The sequence below is a fragment of the Pelodiscus sinensis genome, chromosome 8, assembly GCF_049634645.1.
Source record: "Pelodiscus sinensis isolate JC-2024 chromosome 8, ASM4963464v1, whole genome shotgun sequence".
NCBI lineage: Eukaryota > Metazoa > Chordata > Testudines > Trionychidae > Pelodiscus > Pelodiscus sinensis.
The window spans coordinates 64,133,751-64,154,395 of NC_134718.1; the positions used below are offsets into that span (position 1 = coordinate 64,133,751).

General features: G+C 39.3%; 1 protein-coding gene across 4 annotated transcripts in view; it reads left to right on the plus strand.

Annotated features, from left to right (window-relative positions):
• Positions 1–20,335, plus strand: part of CCDC186 (coiled-coil domain containing 186) — a 52,254-nt gene extending 31,919 nt beyond the window's left edge. The window contains exons 7-17 of one of the 4 annotated variants that reach the window (XM_075935442.1): positions 1,826–1,951; positions 2,305–2,403; positions 3,820–3,906; positions 5,215–5,357; positions 6,940–7,195; positions 8,710–8,799; positions 9,162–9,351; positions 10,767–10,847; positions 11,821–12,031; positions 13,935–14,154; positions 16,044–20,335. In XM_075935442.1, the coding sequence (XP_075791557.1) occupies positions 1,826–1,951; positions 2,305–2,403; positions 3,820–3,906; positions 5,215–5,357; positions 6,940–7,195; positions 8,710–8,799; positions 9,162–9,351; positions 10,767–10,847; positions 11,821–12,031; positions 13,935–14,154; positions 16,044–16,121 (1,581 nt within the window). In that variant the 3' untranslated portion in view covers positions 16,122–20,335. The remainder of the gene's footprint in view (positions 1–1,825; positions 1,952–2,304; positions 2,404–3,819; positions 3,907–5,214; positions 5,358–6,939; positions 7,196–8,709; positions 8,800–9,161; positions 9,352–10,766; positions 10,848–11,820; positions 12,032–13,934; positions 14,155–16,043) is intronic. The other 3 variants (XM_075935443.1, XM_006134968.4, XM_006134969.4) reach the window with 3 other exon arrangements.
• The last annotated feature ends 310 nt before the right edge of the window (positions 20,336–20,645 follow it).

A 20,645-nucleotide genomic window follows, 5' to 3' on the forward strand; every position in this document is an offset into this window, starting at 1 on the left:
CAGAGTTAACTTCAGATAACTCAGGTCATCTGAAGAAGTGGGCTATGCCCACGAAAGCTCATGATACCATCCACATGTTTTGTTATACTCTGGTAGCACTTTATAGACTAACAGTGCTACTCAACCTGGGACTGATTTAGAGGGGAGAAGAGCACAGTTGTATTGGGGATGGCAAGCAGAGTAATTGCCTGTACTTCATGCCGCAGGGGGCCCTTGCAAAGCAAAGTTACATGCTTCAGTCTTGAACAATGGGGCTCAGGCTTCAGCTCTGGGACTCAAGCTTAAGACGGAGTCTCATTGCTGGGACTGAAGCATGTAACTTTGCTTTGCAGGGTCCCCTGTGGCATGCGGTCTGGGCGATTTCTCTGCTTCCCACCACCTAATGGTACCCCCTATCTCCTGTAAGTCTTAGTATGGCGGTCACAGGGGTTTTTAAGTTCAAGGGAGGTCACCAGCACACCAAGATTGAGAGATACTGGAATAGAGCCAGGGGAATTTCTGCTTTACTCTGATTGCACGAGTGCTTTTAATTGTCTTTCGTAACACACCGTGACACAATCCTTGCTAAGAATTTCTTATCTCCCCTCTCCTGAATGAGTCAGTTTAGAATGTGTGTGTGATTTAGACTGCAAACAGTAACAATTTCATTGAAAAGAAAAACACAACTGGATAGGGTTCCTTACATTTGGTTCTCTTAAAATATATATATTGCAAAAAGAGAGATTAATTACTATAAGGACAGGGAGATAAGATAACTAGATCCTCTCTCTGAATAACTTACCAGGTTGATAGTGAATGAAGGATGAGATGGAGAGTAAAAAATTGCTGAGATTGAATGATGAAGTTTTCAGTCAACATGATTTCTATTCTCAAATGAGGAGTCAGCCACTAAAAGTCACTTGCTTTTCCTGTGTTACCAAAGGGAGACTTCAATTTGGCTCTTAGAAATATGGCTACAGGAACACAATGGTGAAAGCAGATTTTTCCACTTGAAGTTTTTGAGTGGTGATGTTGCCATTCCGGAGAGCCATAAACAGATGATTGAACAGTTGGAGGTGCAGCACTTTCTAAGCAGAGTGATCAGCAAAAGCTTAAAGATTTAATTTTTTTGAAGCAGACTGGGGGAGTTGGACACATTTTCCATTCATCTAAATTCCTTGGCCTGCTTTGAAAATCTGTGGCTAGTGCCACTGAAATAGGAGAATGTGATAGATGAGGTAGTGGAAGCTTTGGGGAGTTAGTAGACCATTGCTGAGGTGACAAGTAAATAAAGACTGAGGTGACTTAGACCATTGTGTCTCAAGCTTTTTCATGCAATGGACTGGCTTGTTGCCTTCCTAAACTGTGACAGAGAGATCTCAGGGACTGGCACTGATCCATGGTCCAGTCATTGAGAAATATAGACCTAGACTATACTAATGATGGCAGAATACTCAAGTCTTCAAATATCTTGTCACATCACGCAATAAAATATGAGATTGACTTTAAAATCACAACCATTTTAAAATAATTGGGAATTATTTTTGTTTGCGTTCTCATTTCTGAGGTTTGGGGATTACTTAGTTATGTTTTTGCACAATCTTGAGAGCGAAGAACAGATTCATTTAAATAAAGCTGAGATTCTCACATAATATACTCCAATAGCTTGGATTAGAAGAAAAAATACCAAATATTGTGACTCAATAAAATCATGAGTTGGAAACTCTACTAGAATTGAAGACATTTTGGTTATAATCCCCCTCTTTTTTTTCCCAACCACCCAATTCAAAATGTTGCTCTGTGACATGCCAAAAGTTCATCCTGTTGTTCATGGTTTATTTTCTAGGAAACCAAAGATCGACTCAAAGATGCAACGACAAAGTTAACTCAAGCAAAAGAGGAGGGAGAGCAAATACGGAAAAACTGCCAAGAAATGATAAAAACATACCAAGTAGGCATACTTTCTCATGAGGTGAAATTAATATGTTTAACATCTGATATTTTCCTATTTGTATCTTAAGTTATAATAAGATGAAAAATTATTGCATGCATGCTACATGTGAAATGTCAGACCATTAAGTTTATAAACTTCAGCAATTCAAGACATAAATAAAGAAGAAATAAGGGGGAAAGTAGGATCTTGAGTCTTGCTTTGGAGTACAATGTGGGGTTTTTCAATATTCAAAACTACTATGTGAGGTAGAACATATCACACAGATTCAGTGATAAGAATGTGCATCTTTTGTGTTCATAAAATAGGGAAAGAGTTTCTTTGAAAAACACTCAAATTACATTTTATTTGCGTGTTTCTTCCAATTCAACTAGGAGTCAGAAGAAATTAAATCAAATGAACTGGATGCAAAACTCCGAGTGACAAAGGGAGAACTAGAGAAGCAAATGCAGGAAAAGACTGAGCAGCTGGAGGTAAAATTGTTACTATTATAGACAGCACAACTAGGATCTGTTAACACTAGAGCACATTCCCTTTCAGAACCTGGCATTAAACCCAGAATTTGAGTGTTCTCTATTTGCTAGGCAGAAGAGGAATGCTATGGCATCCCATGGCACAATGTCTCATCCCCCTCTAGTGGCAGCCCCACCAAACCTAACAGCTTTCAGCTGTTACCATTTACTTTAACTGAAGTGGTAAGAATGAAGATATCACAGCCTTAGTTGATGTCCAGCTTGGAGTTCAATGTGATTAAACATAATGAAACTTTTGATTATCTTTGGTTTGCTTTTTTACAAACCCTGGGAAATTATATCCCAAAAATGATATGAAGAAAATGTTAAAGTTGCAAAGTCAAACATTCAGAAATTAGGAAATGCCAAAATTAAGGTTGCCTTTACAACTCTTAATGCGGCCTCTTGTGCACATGTATTATTGCACATGAGCTGCAGATTTTTTGCACTCTAGGCTGATTTTTTTTTTTAAACTTTTGAGTATTTTACTTTAAAAGTTATACAGTTCTTTTAATATTTATTTTGGGGATGTGACTTACTCAGTGGGAGCTAATAATGTATATACATTTAACCCAGGACAAATACTTGTGTGTGTATGCAGGACCAAGTATCTTCTAGATCAGGGTGTGCAAAGGGTCCTCCGCGGGCTGGATCCGGCCCACCAACCGGGTTGACCTGGCCCACAGAGGCCCTGCCGATCCCCTGTCCCAGGCCCATTAGGGCCTTGGGGTGGAGGAAAGCACGAAGTTTCCTCCGCTCTGCCCCCACCCTGCCAGGAGTGCACAGTGCTTAGAAGCGCCACACGCTGCTGGCAGGGTGGGAGGAAACTTTCATGCTCCCCTGCCCCCGAGCCCTGATTGGCCTGGGCACAGAAGGGGGGGGGGGGGCGTGTAACGACTCCTCCAACCGCTATGGGCATGGGCGCCTAGGGGGAACCTCTGAGGAGGGGGACAAAGGTGTTGCCCCGTGCCCAGACCAATCGTGGTCTGTGGGCGGGGAAGCAGGGAAGTATCCTGCCCTCCGCCCCTTCTGGTGTGTCCCCAGGCAAAAAATTATTGCCCATCCCTGATCTAGATCTTCCCTGATAGATGTTTATCTAACCTGCTCTTAAATACCTCTAGTGATGGAGATTCCACAATCTCCCTAGGCAATTTATTCCAGCCTTTTAACACCCTGACAGTTAGGAAGTGTGTGTATGTGTCTCACTGTTATGAAGTACGCATACTCCAATACTTTGGTGCTGGGAATGGTAGAAAACCTAGTTAGACAGGCAAGCAGCAAATATATTCTCTATTGCTGGGTGTAGGCATATAGTGGATAGAGAAGTCCTGTGCCCCCTAAAGTGACAGTGTTGTGATACTTTCTCTCTGTGGAAAGGTACACTATGCCAAAATAAAAGAACTGGAGGACCTGAAGAGGACATTTAAAGAGGGTATGGATGAGCTGCGTACACTAAGAACAAAGGTAACTAAAGAGTTCTCTCTAGCAGTTTGAAGGTGGAACATAAAGATTTTTGAAAAAAGATCCTACTGTATCTGCCTTGTTTACATCAAGAGCGAGAATGCGTTGTGATCTGGTGTGGAGATTTGTCAGTATGAGTTGAGGATGGCTGCATTACTCCTACATGGCACAGCTGTGCAGTTTTATTAAGGGAGTACCACTACAACCAATATATGCTGCAGTCTTGAATTTTGTCACCTTTCACAGGAAAGTCATTAGAAATGTTTGTCTCTTTTTTTTTTTTTTTTTTTTTTTTTTTTTTTTTTTAAATGCTACTTGTTGCTGCTGATTTTGTATATTCTGCTCTTGTTAAGTCAGGCTTCCTTATTAGCATGGGTCCAACTGTTCAGACTATTTCCAACAACTATCCAGATTTTTTTATTTTAAGATCTGTGATCCTGTAATTTACCAGAACTTGTAGACAAATGTTCTGGGGAGCGGAGTGGGGTAAATTCTTACCTTTCTGCTGCTGAGTGTGACTACTATCCATTTTTCCCATCTGGAACTGTCTTATGACTGTAGAAGGCACAGCTCTCTGGGTGAACATAAAAGTCCATCCTTTTTGGTGCCTCCTGAATCCGAAATGAACACCTGGCCACAAAAGCTCATTAAGCAGATTCCTTCCTGGTTATGTACCATGTACAATGGTCTGTTACAAAAGCATAAAGGAGGCCAAAATATTAGCTGAAGATCTGTCCAGAGATTATGTGAACACAAACTGTCTCAGCTGGAGTAACCTAACAGACGTCCCATCCAGCTATAGTGTGGAATGGATGATATGGAGGAGGCATCCTCCCTCCCCAACACAGCGGGGAGTTCTGGCTCAGCAGCGGACGTGGAGCTCCAGCCCCAGCACTGGCTGCATCGTTCCAGCCCTACGGCGGAGCCAGGTGGCGGCTGAGCTCTGCCCTGGTTGAACAGCTCTAGCCCCAGTTGTGGAACCAGGTGGCTGCAAGCTCCAGCTATGGAGCTCTGCCTTGGCAGCAGCAGAGCCAGCAGCATCTAAATAGCCCTGGGACTGGAGCAGCAGCAGGGATGGCTGGAGCCCTAACCTGGTGGCAGCACAGGCCAGGAGGGGAGGGACCTTCCCTGATCCAGCAAATCCCCTCATTCGGGACCAGTCAGGTCCCAAGGGTGTCAGGCCAGCGAGGACCAACCTGTACTACAGTAACTGTAGTTAGAACTTTTGAGCAGTTGGAGTTAATTTACCAGTTTCTGAAGTTTGGTGGGAAAATAAAGATTACAGTTGATCTTATGTTCTTTTGCACCTAGGTAAAGTGTCTGGAAGATGAACGGTTGAGAACAGAAGATGAATTAACAAAGTACAAAGAAATTATTAATCGGCAGAAGGCTGAGATTCAGAATTTACTGGATAGAGTGAAAATTGTAGATCAGCTGCAAGAGCAACATCAAAGGTATATATTTAAAAATGTGTTTAGTGATAGTGTTCAGTTCCTGTTTTGGATATATGTTCAGTTCCTGTTTTGGAACTGGAGCATTTGTGTTTTAAAAGCATTGTAAAGGGAGCAATATATTAGATCTATGGGTGTATTCAGAAAATTTGTATCCTCTCCCAGCTGTATAATGTTCCTCATAGAACTTTTTTTTTTTTTTTTTAATCTTTCAGCCAAAAGGTGTTCTAGGGTTAAGTGATAGCTGAAAAAATTGCCCATGAAATTGTATTGGCCAACATTTGATCTGTGTGGTAACGCCATTCATTTTGATAGAGTTCCAATAGGGATTAATTTAGTCACTGGTTCATAATCCTTTAACTAGATTTCAGTAAAAGTAACAGATACAGTGAATGGTAATAGGCTGTGTAACACTAAGACTTACTGATTAAATGCTCTTTCCACTACTGTCTCTGGACAGCCTTCATTCAAGGAAACTATCAATATTATTTTATTGAAGGGTGAGAGAAGTTTTATAGTAATACCTGGACCTAAAATAATTGTCAAATGCTATATGAACACATGGTAACAAATCACTTAAAGAGGATGTACATGATTTTTTTTACATCCTAGGGATGCATTTATATTTAGACACTAATATTTCCCAAAAGATTGTTATGAAAGTCTGCAAAGATGTTTCGTTTACCCATTGATTTTAAAATGTGTTTAAGAAAATTGATTACGCTTCCATAAAGAGAGAGTAAGAAGGAAATCATTCCTGTAGAACGTTCAAGCTAGTTAACTGGGAAAGACTGGCAAAAGTAGTGGCTTATTTGGGCTAATTCTGCAAGCTGCTCAGTGCCTCCTGAGAATAAATCTTCTTGTGCTGTGCTTTATTAGTGGTGATTGATCAGTGCTCAATCATCTAGCATAGTCAAGGAGTGTGTTGTAGTTGACCTCTTAATTGCAAATTAAATTAGTTGCACCAGAGTCCCCAAAGACTCTCTTTAGTTAGCTCAGTAAATTGGTTAGAAATAGAATTGAATTGAGCTACAAAATTTGGATTTTCCAAATTTGGACTGCCCAAGCAGCTCAAATCTAGGATTTTGGCATAGTCTTTATAGAGGTGAGGGATTAGCTACAGAACTTGGATCTGGATTCAGATTCTGAATCTCTGCAACTTTGTTGGGCGAAGTGTACAAAATGGGCAAGGCTTAGTCATAGGAGTAGGCCAGGGGTCCTGGAGTATGCACGGGATTCTTCCAGATATCTTCCACCATGTCCCTTATAGAGCCCTCGTAGTACTTTGAAACGGGTAGACACTGTTTACAGAGGGGAAGCAGCAACTGACCCTGATTGGGATTCATCCCATGAGAGGACAACTCAGTACTGCTGTTATGAAATTTTCTAATTCAGACAACGTGCAGATCCTTGTATTCCCTAATCATTATCACCAGGGGAATGGTTGGGATGACTAGCAGCTCATCAGTTTTATTTTGGCTTGGAGTTTGAAAGCCATTTCACTTCTGTAACACACTTTTAATATTTTCACATTTGGTTTATTTAAACACAATTCACCCCTTAAACATGCACTTCTTTTTGGTAGAGAGGAACAAGAAATCAGCACTTTGAAGGAAGAACTGGACAGCTTGAACTCTCTGATTACTGATCTCCAAAAGGACATTGAAGGCAGTAGGAAAAGAGAATCTGAGCTGCTTGTATTCACTGAAAGACTAACTAGTAAGAATGCACAGCTGCAGTCCGAAACCAACTTCTTACAGACTCAGCTCGATAAGCTCACCTACAGCGAAAGAGAGTTACGGAGCCAGCTGGAAATCGTGAAGCAGACTAAAGATGATCTGGTGAGTTCAACATGCAAATAGGTTTTGTATTACTAGGCTCTGATCAGGGCTGGATCAATGCAGAGGCTCTAAGGCCTGTGCCAAGTTTCTTGTTCAGTGTCATAATGAGGGAAGCATTGCAGCTTTTATTTAAAAAAAAAAAGTTAGTTTCTGGACCTTATGGCTGTGAATAAGAACAGCCCTACTGGGTCAGACCAAAGCTCCATCTAGCCCAGTATCCTGTCTTCTAACATTGGCCAATGCCAGATGCCCCAGATGGAGTAGACAGAACAGGGAATCATCAAGTGATACATCCCCCGTCACATATTCCCAGCTTCTGACAAATATAAGGTAGGGACACCATTCCTACCCATCCTGGCTAATAGCCATTGATAGACTTAACCTCTATGGATGTATCTAATTCTTTTTTGAACCCTGTTAAAGTCCTGGTCTTCATAACATTCTCTGGCAAGGAGTTCCAAAGGCTTACTACACTGCATGAAGAAATACTTCCTTTTGTTTTAAATCTTCTACCTATTAATTTCATATGATGACCCCTAGTTCTTATGTTATGGGAACAAGTACATAATTTTCCATATTCACTTCTCCACACCTGTCATGATTTTATAGACTTCTATCATATACCCCCATAGTTTCCTCTTTTCTAAACTGAAAAGTCCCAGTCTTTTTAATCTCACTTCATATGGCATTCCAAACCCCTAATGGTTTTTGTTGCCCTTTCCTGAACTTTTTCCAATGCCACTACATCTTTTTTGAAATGAGGTGACCACATCTGTACGCAGTATTCAAGATGTAGGAGTACCATGATTTTACATAGCAGCAATATTCCCTATCCCTTTTTTAATGATTCCTAACATTCTGGTTTTTTGGGGGGTTTTTGGCTGCTGCCTAAAAATATCCACAATGACTCCAAGATCTCTCTCTTGAATGATAATAGCTACATTAGTCATTCCCCCCCCCCCTTTTTAATATAGAATTGGAATTATTTTTTCCAGTGCATTTTTACTTTGCATTTATCAACATTAAAATTCATCTGCCATTTTGTTGCCCAGTCACCTACCTGGAAAATGTGATCTGAACATAACCTGTATTTGTCAATGGAAGACCCGCTGCTCTAGGAGTGGGACTCTGCTGCCTCTTTGGGAGTGAAGAGTTTACTTTAGCCCCCATCGTTTAGGTAGATGAAGGATGGGTTCTCCGCACAAGTAGGGCAATGGGAGTGGAATTGTAGCAGGGCCAGTATCATGGCATGCCTTGGGCTCTGGATTGCCTTAATTCATCTTTGTACCCAGTGGTTTTTAATTTGCATGTGAAACCGACGTTTGCAAATTATTCCTGTTTTAGGAACATGGTTGTCATATGGAAGACTAGAACTTTTTTTATGCTTCTCCCATTGTCCAGAGTATTGCTGTCGTATTTAACAGAGAAATTTAAATAGGTCAAATCCCTGCAAGCACTTAATTGTGTAAGCATATGTAGGATTGCAGCTTGATTTTTTTTTTTTGTACATCAAGTGTGACACAGCTGAAGAGCCTTGCTTAAAAATGACTCTTAAAATCAACCTAAAGCATCCTTTGTGCTTGATCTGCATTCTCCAGTCAATTGTAAGAATAATTTTGTGGCTAAAATAAAAATTATTAGTAATAACCTCATCATGATGATTCCATTTTACTATGCAAAGATGGGTTGTTTTCACATATATTTTGAAAAGTTATAAACTGGATTATTTTTAGATCTTAAATCTTCTATACTGTGCCAACTTCAGGAATAAATAGTATACCGTGTTTACTGCCTTGGGCTTTCCTGCACTTGGTGGTATTAGGCTTAATTAATGTTGTATAAAATAGGAGTTTCTCAGTTGAAGGGGGAGGTGCACTATAAGTGCAAAATGCTGGTGATATTGATGATGGTACACAGATATTTGTTTAGTGATTCTAAGATTTTTTTTCTTGAATTGTAAATTCAGGCAAACAAACTGCAAAAAGAGGAAGAGCTACACAAACATGAAGTCCAGACGCTGCAGTCAGAGGTTGCTTCTCAACAGAAAGAATTAACAGCACTGAACACCCAAGTAGATGAATTAAAAGACGAGTTAGTTACTCAAAAGCGTAAACAGGTGGCAAATCTTAAAGACCTCACCAAGCAACTTCAGCAAGGTTGAAACTTTTTTTTTTTCTTTTCAGATCTAGTTCTATGTCCACTCGAGTGTACTAACCTAGTCCTCCTTGCTTCTAGCATAGGCTGTTAGAGAAGGATTCCTGCCAGCATCCATATGTTCTGTTAGGGTGAAATCCCTAGAGGCATCCTTAATATCAAATAGTAGTTTTGTGGATGGAGGACTTGCTGGATTGGCCCATTAATTGAATCTCGTAGGAAGTAAATTGCTGACATGTTACATGTGGTGTTTTTCAAATGCTGACTTGATTAAAATATAGAAGTACTGGAAGGGATTCACACATTCTCGGTTTGCATGCTATTTTGTGAATTCAGATGGGATATGACAATTGAGACTTCATCCATGCAATTCCTGATCGCTACAAAGAAGTCTATTCAAGACCCCACAGAAGCTTTACTAAGTGCCTATGGTAGCCAGAGTTATTGTTGGTGACATTTGTTGTTTATTATTAAGGAAGCACTTTTTCTATTTAAATACATATTACGCATTAAGAGGCTGATGAATTTTGTACTTTCAGGAAGTTAAGAACATTAATCATACAGGAGTTAATAAACTCTTTAATTTTGAGTGCAGTTTGGCTTATTCAAGTGTTTGGAATTTATGTGGAAATTCCTGTTGTGTACCATTCATATATTGCAAGAGGAAGTTCTGTTTACTGTCTTACACCGGTATGAACACACCTGTGCTCATACTTCTTATGCTGGCACTATTCAACATCTGGGCACAGACACTGCCGCCAGCTCCCAGTAGCGATAGCAGTCACGGAATAACTGATCTCCACATTGCAGAGCTGTGTCGCATCATACATTTAACAGTTTGAAGAGCATGCCATATCAATAATAAAGCATGGCTTAAGTATTAGTCTCATGACAATCCAGCGATAGAATTCTCTTCACTTAGACCAGTATTTTTCAACCAGTGGTACGAGTACCCTCAGGGGTAATTGAGAGAAGTCTGGGGGGGATATTAGCACAACTGAAATTTGGAGAAAACTGAATTTTTGTGTTAAGTTTTATAGTGCTTTATTATTTTTGTACTTTTTACACCCAAAAATTTCATCGCCCGCCCGACTATGATTAAGTTGTTTAAACAAATGTGGTGCAATGGTAGGGAAAAAAAAGTCTGAAAACTGTAGGTACTGGGGGTACTTACTTTTTTTTTTTTTTAAAGGGGGGGGTACTTTATAAAAAAAAGTTGAGAAACACTGACAGACTGATCCAGTGGGTATTAGACCAAGCACTTAGTGATGTTCAGATGGTTTGTTAATCACTAGTAGTTTGATTATATATGACTTAGACTGTTTCAGTTTCTGTTGGATTAGGGCGGTGTGTCTGTGTGTCTCATTTCCTTAATTTTTTTTCCCATTTTGGTAAACCTCGTTGTGTTTTTTGTTAGCACGAAAGAAATTGGATCAGATTGAAAATGGCAGTTACGATAAAGAAGTTAGCAGTATGGGGAGTCGTTCCAGCTCATCAGGTAACATAACACCTAGCAATTCTACCTTCTCTGTTCAATTTTGAGAACTCTAAATTTATTTTACTGGCACAGATGAAAGGTGTTTGTTTTTAAATAGTCATTGGTTATTACTGTAGATTATGTACTTTTGAGCAATGCTTTTTTTAGCGCTTCTACAAACCTTTCTCCTGTAGAACCCCAAGACTTATGGAATATTGTCAGTCTTGGTAGTGAAAGTCCTGGGGGTAACCATCTGTTGTGTTTTTTATAGATGGTCTAGTTTTTTTACTCTCTTTTTGAACTTGCTGCTTTTATGTTCAGAGATAGCTTAGATGACACTTTTTACATGTTGCCAAAAGCAAAAAAATCAGTAGCTGCCTCCAGTGTTTAATTGCACTAATTGGCAATTGGCACTGTATAATTGGTAAATCAATTGGGACGTTTAAAGGCACCAATGTGCTTATGTAACATTTTATTTCTTGTTGGCCCATGATGAAACATGTTTTTTTTCCCCTGCAGTTTTGTTGGCATTTATTTGCCCAATTGATATCATATAGTTTTAAATTAGGTTAATTGTATGCATCTTGAGCCCATAAGGTTGTTTGAGAGATGTAGCCTTTTCTTTTCCTTTTGTTCTTCCCCCATCGCTTTTGAAGTTGCTTCCAGAGTTTCCCTGCCATCAGCCTGAAAGGGTTAACTCTGCAGCATTTTTGTATTTAATAGTTTCGCTGGTCTATATATAGCTTTTTTTCCCAGTAAAGTTTAATTATAGCTGTTTAAACAATTAGGAGTTTGCTGAAACAGACTAACCCACCTATCCCTCTGAAATTATAGCTGTTTAGAACATGATACAGTTAAGCTGATACAACTCTGTAGTGTGGTCAAAGTTTTATAGTATTAAAGGTTCTTGGTGATGTAGTGTTAACAGTGTACTTGGCAAAAAGTACTTTGTTTAGAACTGTGTACACTGTAATAAACACATGACTGTTGATAGGGTCCCTTAATGTTCGAAGCAGCAATGAAGATCGCTCACCTGAGAATACTGGATCTTCAAGAACTGTGGATAACTTCCCAGAAGTGGACAAGGCTGTCTTGATTGAGAGAATAGTAAAACTACAGAGGGCTCATGCTCGGAAAAATGAAAAGATGGAATTCATGGAGGATCACATTAAGCAACTGGTGGAAGAAATCAGAAAAAAAACCAAGTATGTATGGCGTTTGGATCACATAGTGTTGGCTCTCAGTTACTGCTCTGGATCATAACACTCCGACTCCTCCATCACACACACAATTAACTTGAGACAGAAAAATGTTAAATGATAGGTTTGCTGTGGCTGCAGTTTTCAGATTTTATTTTTCACCTTTATTTTTTGTGAACAGTTACTAGACTATTCACTATGCAGGCTCTGAATCTGTGGCTTAGTCCTATATGCTCCTTAAACTTGTCAGGAGCTACCAGCCGTTCAGGTTTTCACCTTGTCAACAGTGCCTGTCTCTGTTCCAGTAGTGATTCCCTCTGGCTATATGAGGTGTGACACTGGTACAGACAGTCAAGTTCTTCTCTCCCATAAAGATGCTGTTCGATGAATTGCTGCTTGGCTGAGAGGTCCGCTGATGATACAGAGCCTGATACAGTTCCTGATGGGAACCTCTGAGTGCAGCTGTCGTACAGATAATAAATGATGATTTACAGGGCTCGACAAATTATGGAAAACCCTGCTCGCAAGACACAAAAGGGATTCGCCAGTGAGGCGGGGCCTGGCTCCGCCGCAGCCAGCTGCCAGGGACACGCAGCCAGAGGCGAGCTGCTGCGGCCCTTTAAAATCGGCAGGGCCACATCATGCCAGTGTCCTGGCATCTGCCAGCGCTCCGCCTCCTTGCGTCGCAGCTGCATGCAGGCAGCCGGCGCTGAGAATCGCCGTGGTTCCTCCTTCCCGGCAGCGCTCTGCTCCTCTGCCGGCTGGCGGATTGCATGGGGCCATGCCGCCCGTAGTGCGAGCTTCAGCCAGCCCGTTACAACGGCCCACCGGGCCAGTCCGCCCCTGCACTCGCCAGCTGGCAAAATCTACTCGCCTTGGGCGAGCAGGCGAGTGTATTTGTCGAGCCCTGATGATTTACACCCATTGTAACAAAATATTTGAGACAAAGCCAAGCCAATTTAGAATGTTATAAAATTCCTCTTTTCCATTCTTGGAATGCTATGGGATCTGCTGTCACTTAGTCAGGAACCCAGCTAGTAGGACAAGGTCTACAGTATATTACAGTATTGCTGTAATATACTCTTTTTTTGAATGAATGTTGTTTTGCTATTAAATCTAACCATTATCACATGCACTCCTCTATTATGGTGATGCCACCCCATGAGATAGTATCTCATAAAATGTTATAGTTTCTGAGCTTCCTGGGGGAGGGACCCCCTGAATGCTAGTACAGAGCTTATAACCCTGGGTCTTGATCCCTGATTGGGTTCCTTAGGCACTACTGCAATTGAGACAGCTCGTTTAGCATTTCTTTTAGGACAAATGCAAAGTACTCCAATTGGGAAGGAACAGTTTCACACATACAGAATGGGAAATGACTGTCTAGGAAGACATCAAACAATAATACGTTTGGCACTTCAAAAACATAATAAAAATAAGTAATGTGAAAGTAAAAACTACTTTTGATCCGCTTTCGAAAGTGAGATTAGAAGAAGATATGCAAATCCCCAGGGAATTTGCATATCTTTCAAAACTAGAATGTACTCTAGACATAGCAAAAGTGGGGTGAAATACTAACACACTGAAGTCAGGGAGCTTTGCTATTGACCTAAATGGGAGTAAGAATTTCATCCTTGGTCTCTCCCTATGGGTGGATCCTGGAAATGTTTATTTTGGATTATGTTTGCTGCTGTTGTATGAAAAAGGAAATTACTCAGTGTTTGGCAAGAAATGACTTCAGACATTTCTCTACCTGATTACACCTTGGAGCTTTTTCTTGCTCTTGACACGATGCATGCGATGATCTATGTTGTTGTAACCAAAATATAGTATAAATATCTCGCACCAAGAATCCTGTATCATAACTCAATGCTTGCAGTTTGACACTGATCTCTCTCATTTTTTCCAGAATTATTCAGAGTTACATTTTGAGGGAAGAAGCTGGCACGCTGTCCTCAGAAGCCTCCGACTTTAACAAAGTTCATTTGAGCAGGCGTGGTGGCATCATGGCATCCCTGTACACATCGCATCCCGCAGATAGTGGGCTCACATTAGAACTCTCTCTGGAGATAAACAGGAAACTACAGGCTGTGCTAGAGGATACTTTATTAAAGAATATTACACTGAAAGTGAGTACTCATGATAGCCTTTCATTCTGAGAGGCAAACGTTTTTGCTGTTCTCAAATAAATATTACCCTGAACACATGACTACCAAAAGAGATTGTCACTATGGTTAGTCACAATGGGTGTGTCTAGACTATAGAGTTTTGTCGACAAAAGTGGACTTTTGTCGACAAAACTATTCCTGCGTCTACACTACCGCTGAGTTCTGTTGACAGTAAGTCGACAGAATGTGGCAGTTTTGTTGACAGCGGTAAACCTCATTCTACAGGAATAATGCCTTTTGTCAACAGAGTTCTGTCGACAAAAGGTGCTATTGCATCCACACTGTGCTTTTTCAAAAGAGTGTCTAGACTCTGTCGAAAAAGTGGCTGGCTTTGTTGACAGAACTGGCTGTAGTCTAGACGCTCTTTGTCGATACAGCCTCTGTCGACAAAAGCCTGTAGTAGTCTAGACGTACCCAATATTGGCAGAACTCAGTAAGAGCAAGAATATGTTCAAAACACACCTGTTCTGATTTCTATACAGATTGGAATTGTGAGTGTGTGTTGTATATTTTGTAAAATGGGGATGATTCTCCTACTTTTAGGCTCATGACTAACAATTAGTAAGGAAGTAATAGAAATGTAGCCGTGTTAGTCTGGTGTAGCTGAAGCAAAATGCAGGACTATGTAGCACTTTAAAGACTAACAAGATGGTTTATTAGGTGATGAGCTTTCGTGGGCCAGACCCACTTCCTCAGATCAAATAGTGGAAGAAAATAGTCACAGCCATATATACCAAAGGATACAATTAAAAAAAATGAACACATATGAAAAGGACAAATCACATTTCAGAACAGAAGGGGGAAGGAAGGAAGGTAAGTGTCTGTGAATTAATGATATTAGAGGTGGGGAAAGTTAGATGTCTGTGAGCTAATGGTATTAGAGGTGATAATTGGGGAAGCTATCCTGGTAATGGGTAAGATAGTTGGGGTCTTTGTTCAATCCGCCCCCCCGGAGAGTGTCGAATTTTAACATGAATGACAGTTCAGAGGATTCCCTTTCAAATGCAGATGTAAAAGGTCTTTGTAGAAGAACGCAGGTGGTTAAGTCGTTGAGACAGTGTCCTTTCTGATTGAAATGGCAAGAAATCGTTTTTTTTCTTTGTCATCTTGTCTGTGATCTTGTCTGATATCTGTTTTGTGGGCACTAATCCTTTGGCGAAGTGTCTGAGACGTTTGTCCAATGTACATAGCGGACAGACACTTTCGGCACATGATAGCATAAATTATATTTCTGGATGCGCAGGAATATGTGTTCTTGATCTTATAACTCACTTGGTTAGGTCCAGTAATGGTATCAGCAGAATGAATATGTGGACAAAGCTGGCAATGGGATTTGTTGCAAGGGAAGGTACCAGGGTTGGTATTAGTGTGGTATGTCCTGTGGTTGTTGGTAAGAATCATCTTGAGGTTAGCTGGTTGTCTATAGGAGACTATGGGTCTGTCTCCCAGAGCCTCTTGGAGTATGGTATCCTGTTCCAGTATAGGCTGTAGTTTATTGATAATGTGTTGGACAGGTTAGTAAGGAATGTATCTAGAAGCAGCTCTCTGATTTCATGTCTGTATCTTTGTATATTTATTAGTTTGAGCTTTGAACAGAAGCAGCATACCTTTTTGGCGTGCTCATTAGAATCCTAAAATCTATAGTAAAGATGCTGTAAAGGAAAATATCGTCTTCACTATAAATGTGTGGAGAGAAAGGTTGCTCCCTTACCTTTTCATTGCCAAGTATGAGCATGCTATTTTCAGGTAGCAATCCATTAATGTTGATAGCAAGTGGTGATTTAAATTCAATATTGTGTATTGCATTTATTGATGTTTTCATCTCCTTGCCCCTCCTTTTCTCTTCAAAGGAAAATCTGCAGACACTAGGAACGGAAATAGAACGGCTTATTAAGCAACAGCATGAACTAGAACAGAGGATGAAGTAAGTGTAACCAACTATGGAACAGTTAGAACAAAGAAGGAGGTGCTACAGACCGTCATTCTGAAGTTTCTCCTGTAAACTGAGTGTCAACCAATGGCAGGGCCCAGTCCAGCAAACCTTTAACCACACAAGTTGTCCTTCTTGACATGAGAGTTGGTGTGAATTTTGTTTTGCCTCAGCTATTGATGAACTTTACTGTAGGCTACATTCTCTGTAGAGCTCTTCTCTGAAACGAGGGCATCCAGATGCTTTGCAGTGTGCACTATATGTAAAGTACACTTCAGTGAGATTTTAATTTCTGCATTGTGCAATTAAACAGCCTGCTAATGATTAAGCTGGGGGGGGGGAACCCAATTGATTTGCTGTGGAACATATCCAGCGCTACTGAGCTTCCTGGGCTTTCAGACATCTTCCCTATTCTATAAGCATTTGATATATTTAAATTAAGTAATTAATATATGCATGGGAAAGGGGCTTCATAATTAACTTTTGTAAAAATAATTAAGGATACGATGCATATTTTACCCATGGACAAAAGTTTAATGGCTTCCCTGGAAACTTACTATGAATTGACTTAAAAAAAAAAATAGCAAGAAATTAGAATAAGAAGCTTCTGCAGCTGATACTAGGCATTTTCAGTTATATCAGAGTGATCAACTCATCACATTTTTCATAAAATCCAGATCTATAGACTTATTAATCTGAATAACTTTGAACTCAGGTAGATTCTGTAAAATAAGTTTGATTTTCAATATAATTAACCATTTTAAAGTGTGTGAGTTAAGTTGTCCACTATTTAATATACATACTCCCTGATTCCAAGACATTCTGATCCCTTAAAAATAAACCTTCCCAACTTGCTTAGTCATTTTAATTGTAAGGTATAGCTCAGCTTGTCAAACTCACCATAAAAGATAAAGTATATTTGAATGGTGAATTTTAATTTATTGGTTAAACGGTAGAAGCCATACAAAAATCAGACACTTTCAACTTTAATTATGAGTGATTACAGCCTGTCAAAATGATTTAATTGTGACCATAGCTTGAAATTTCAGTTGATATCTCTACCCTTCGTTTACAAAATGATAGGGAAATAAGAATGGTGTTGCCTTAAGGCAGAGTCACAATATTTTCTACAGTTTAATATTAAATAAAGGTAACTTTGATGGACTGGAATGGTTCCGTTCCTACAGTAAATGTTTATTTTATGGAATTAGTGCCCATATAATGCCTCTGAGTCAAACCAATTCATCTTGTAAATATATATTTAGGGTTTATACTGTATTTATTAAATATTTGCACTTCCTGTTGTCATAAAAGTATTTAGGTGCACATATACAAATGACACTCCACAATTTAACAGTAGCCATTTTATTAATTTGAAAGGCCACGTATATAAAACCTTATTTCAGTGTTGTCCATTAATCTCTTAATGTTTCTCATACCCATTCATCTCCCACTTTCTTACTTAATGTGCAAACTTAACTCTAATTTTCAAACAGAGAAAAAGTTACCAAGATATCTAAGTAATGTAGGTGTCTATATATAATTTTCTAAAGCCTCTAAATCACTTTGGCCCTTCTGAAGATTTTACCTTTAAGTGATTAACTTGATCTATGAGAATAAACTATGAAATTTTTGTTCCTGTATGTAAAATTAAACAACATGCATAACTGCTTGCAGGATCAAGTCCAGATCTACTTAGAATTCCTTATGAATCCTGAATATTTGTCATTTTTATTTTAAAATCAAGCATTGATTTGGAAGAAGGCAAAAACTACTGACTTCAACCTTGGAGGAAGGTTTGAGAAAATGTGCCCCACTTTTAATGTTAGAGCGTTTTTTATTACCTTTTTTCTAGATCTAAGAACATATAAATCAGTCCTGCAGCCTGAAAGCTTACACAGACTGTCTCAGATTATCTCTCCTTTACTATGAGGGCTGGTAGTGTGTATGAAACTGTTAACTTTTTAAGGAGAAAATCTTAGTTTCATTGATTTCAATGGGAGTTGTGCCACTGGGTAAAATTCTGGCCCCTCTTGAAGTTGAGTGGACTGGTACGTTTGCCTGAGAGAATTAGACCCTATGGCAGAACAAAGTGTTCAGGAACAAAGGTCACGTGTCCAAATAACATAACTCTTTACTTTTTCACATCTACGTGTACCAGATCTGTTGTTTGCATGCATTGAAAAAAATACAAGAAACTGAATGTTTCCATTGTTTAGATTCTGAAACCAAACTTACTCCAGAGAATAGATGAGAAATGGCATTTAATATTAATGTAACTTATTGTGGTGGTCTGCAGCTGTTTAATGTGAATGTAGTAAAGAAATGTGATACAGATGGGATAAGTGCAATGATATTGTGGAAATTCTTATTGCTTTATGGCATTGTATCATTCCAGCTCTTAAATTATTTTAGATCACCCAGTTATCCTTTTGTCTAGAAGAAAAGTGCTGCTTTCTCTGTGTTAAACACTACGCACTTGCATGGTTTTTGTTGTTGTTTAACTTGTATATGTACTGGTCATGACATCCTTATGTTCATTATTATAGTCTTTTCAGATGTTCTGTATAAGTTTTTCCTTTAATGCCCCCGTCACAGATGGATACGGCACTCCAGTATTTTACATTAGCTCTATGCAAGTCTTTATAAAGTCAAAAGTATGATGGCCGATTGCTGTAGGAATAATTTTCTAGAGAGTAGTTTTGTTTGACTATATAGATGTCAGTTTTCATATGCAAGATGATGTTGCAATTTAAGAATATTCCTCATGAATGTTCTTATCTGACTAATATGCTAGTATTTTCATGGTATACAACAAGAGTCAGAATATTTCTTTGGTGGAGGTAAAATAAGGCATTTAACTCTTTTAACTAAGGCTATGTTGCTACTTTTCTAGGGGAATAGCTTGAAATCAAAGGGAAATCTATCCCTCTATAGAATCAGCACATGGCCTAAACAACAGTTGTTTCCACTTGATCCTTATTTTGGGGACTTCAGTGTTGCATAAGCTTTACCAGTATGTTGAGCTATGGGAAGTAGAGTATCCACATATAAACTAAGACCAGTGTTTTCAGAAGGAGCCACAGGTTGTTAGGTGCCTACTGTCCAGTGAAATTTAGTGGTACTAGCGACAAGGAGTCCTGTGGCACCTTCTAGACTAACAGATGTATTGGAGCATACGTCTGTTAGTCTATAAGGTGCCCCAGGACTTCTTGTCGCTTTTGCAGATCCAGACTAACACGGCTACCCCTCTGATTAGTGGTACTAAGTATTTAGCTGCCTCAAGCTCCCTCTGAAAATACCCATTTAAACTTTGTTAGTTACGTCTATGGTCTGATGTTAAATTTGCAATTGTTTGTAACACACCAGGATGATGTGTTTGCAGGTCCTAAAGAAAATCTGTTTCTGACTGCCCAGTTGTGATGGTCTTTCCACAACATGGAAAATCCTATTTCAGATTATAAAGTCAGACCCATGTGTCTGAATGGTACTCTGAATTCCAGACATCAGCTGTGCTTTCCCTTTTAAATCCACTTACATATATTAAGTTCACTTTTTGTAGATAGATGCCTAAAAACACTGGGGTCTGGTCTGTGTTCCCAAAACGTTTTTCTGCTCTTCAGTGGCTTACTGATGCTCTTTGCTTGTTGCTGGCAACAGAAAATAGCATACATAAATAGTATAACTTTTGAAACTGGTTCGGCATTGCAGTTTAATTGCTTTGTGTTCTTACCTGAAACTTTACACCCACTACTTATTTTAGAAGCAGAGAGGTGGTTCAGATGTATAGGCCTGTGCATGAACTATCAATAATAGGCAGTACTTTTACTCATGACTTTTTAAACTGTTGACACAAAAGACTGTTTGATATTAACAATTAGTAATAGTAGATGGAACAAGAAATCCAACTCTTCATGCCCATAAAGATAATTGAAAATGTTGCCAAATATAAAGAATTTTCAGCTGATACAAAATGATACAGTTGTATGAGTTTCACTTCCCAAAAATGTTTTATTTACTTACCCATTATCTGATGATGAAAATGATCAATCTTCCAATATGTACATATGTGTATTTGACGAGATGCTCACTATTGATTTAAACTGTTAATTTTGTAGATATGTTTCTGTATAAAATGAAGTTTTTTCAAGACATGACTTATACATGATGTATATAGTGTACTTTGAAATAATAAACATGGAAATGTCTGAATCCTTGTGTTGGGATGTGTCACGCCTGTGAAATACTTTATATGAGCAAGGTCAAAGGCCCAGATACTCAAAAGAGATGTAGGTTCCTCAGTTCCATTGATTAAAGATCTTAAGCTCCCAGGCAGCATAGCACTGTGCTGAATCAGGGCCTAATCCGAAATGACTCGCTATGGGGCTTGGGTAGATCACTAGAGCTGTGTGTGGTTACAAAATTTGTATCTATGGCTATAAATCAGATACCTGCAGAGCTACCAGAATCACAATAGGGAAAAACAGCAACAAGTCAGGCTGCCACCTTCAGGAGCCAACAC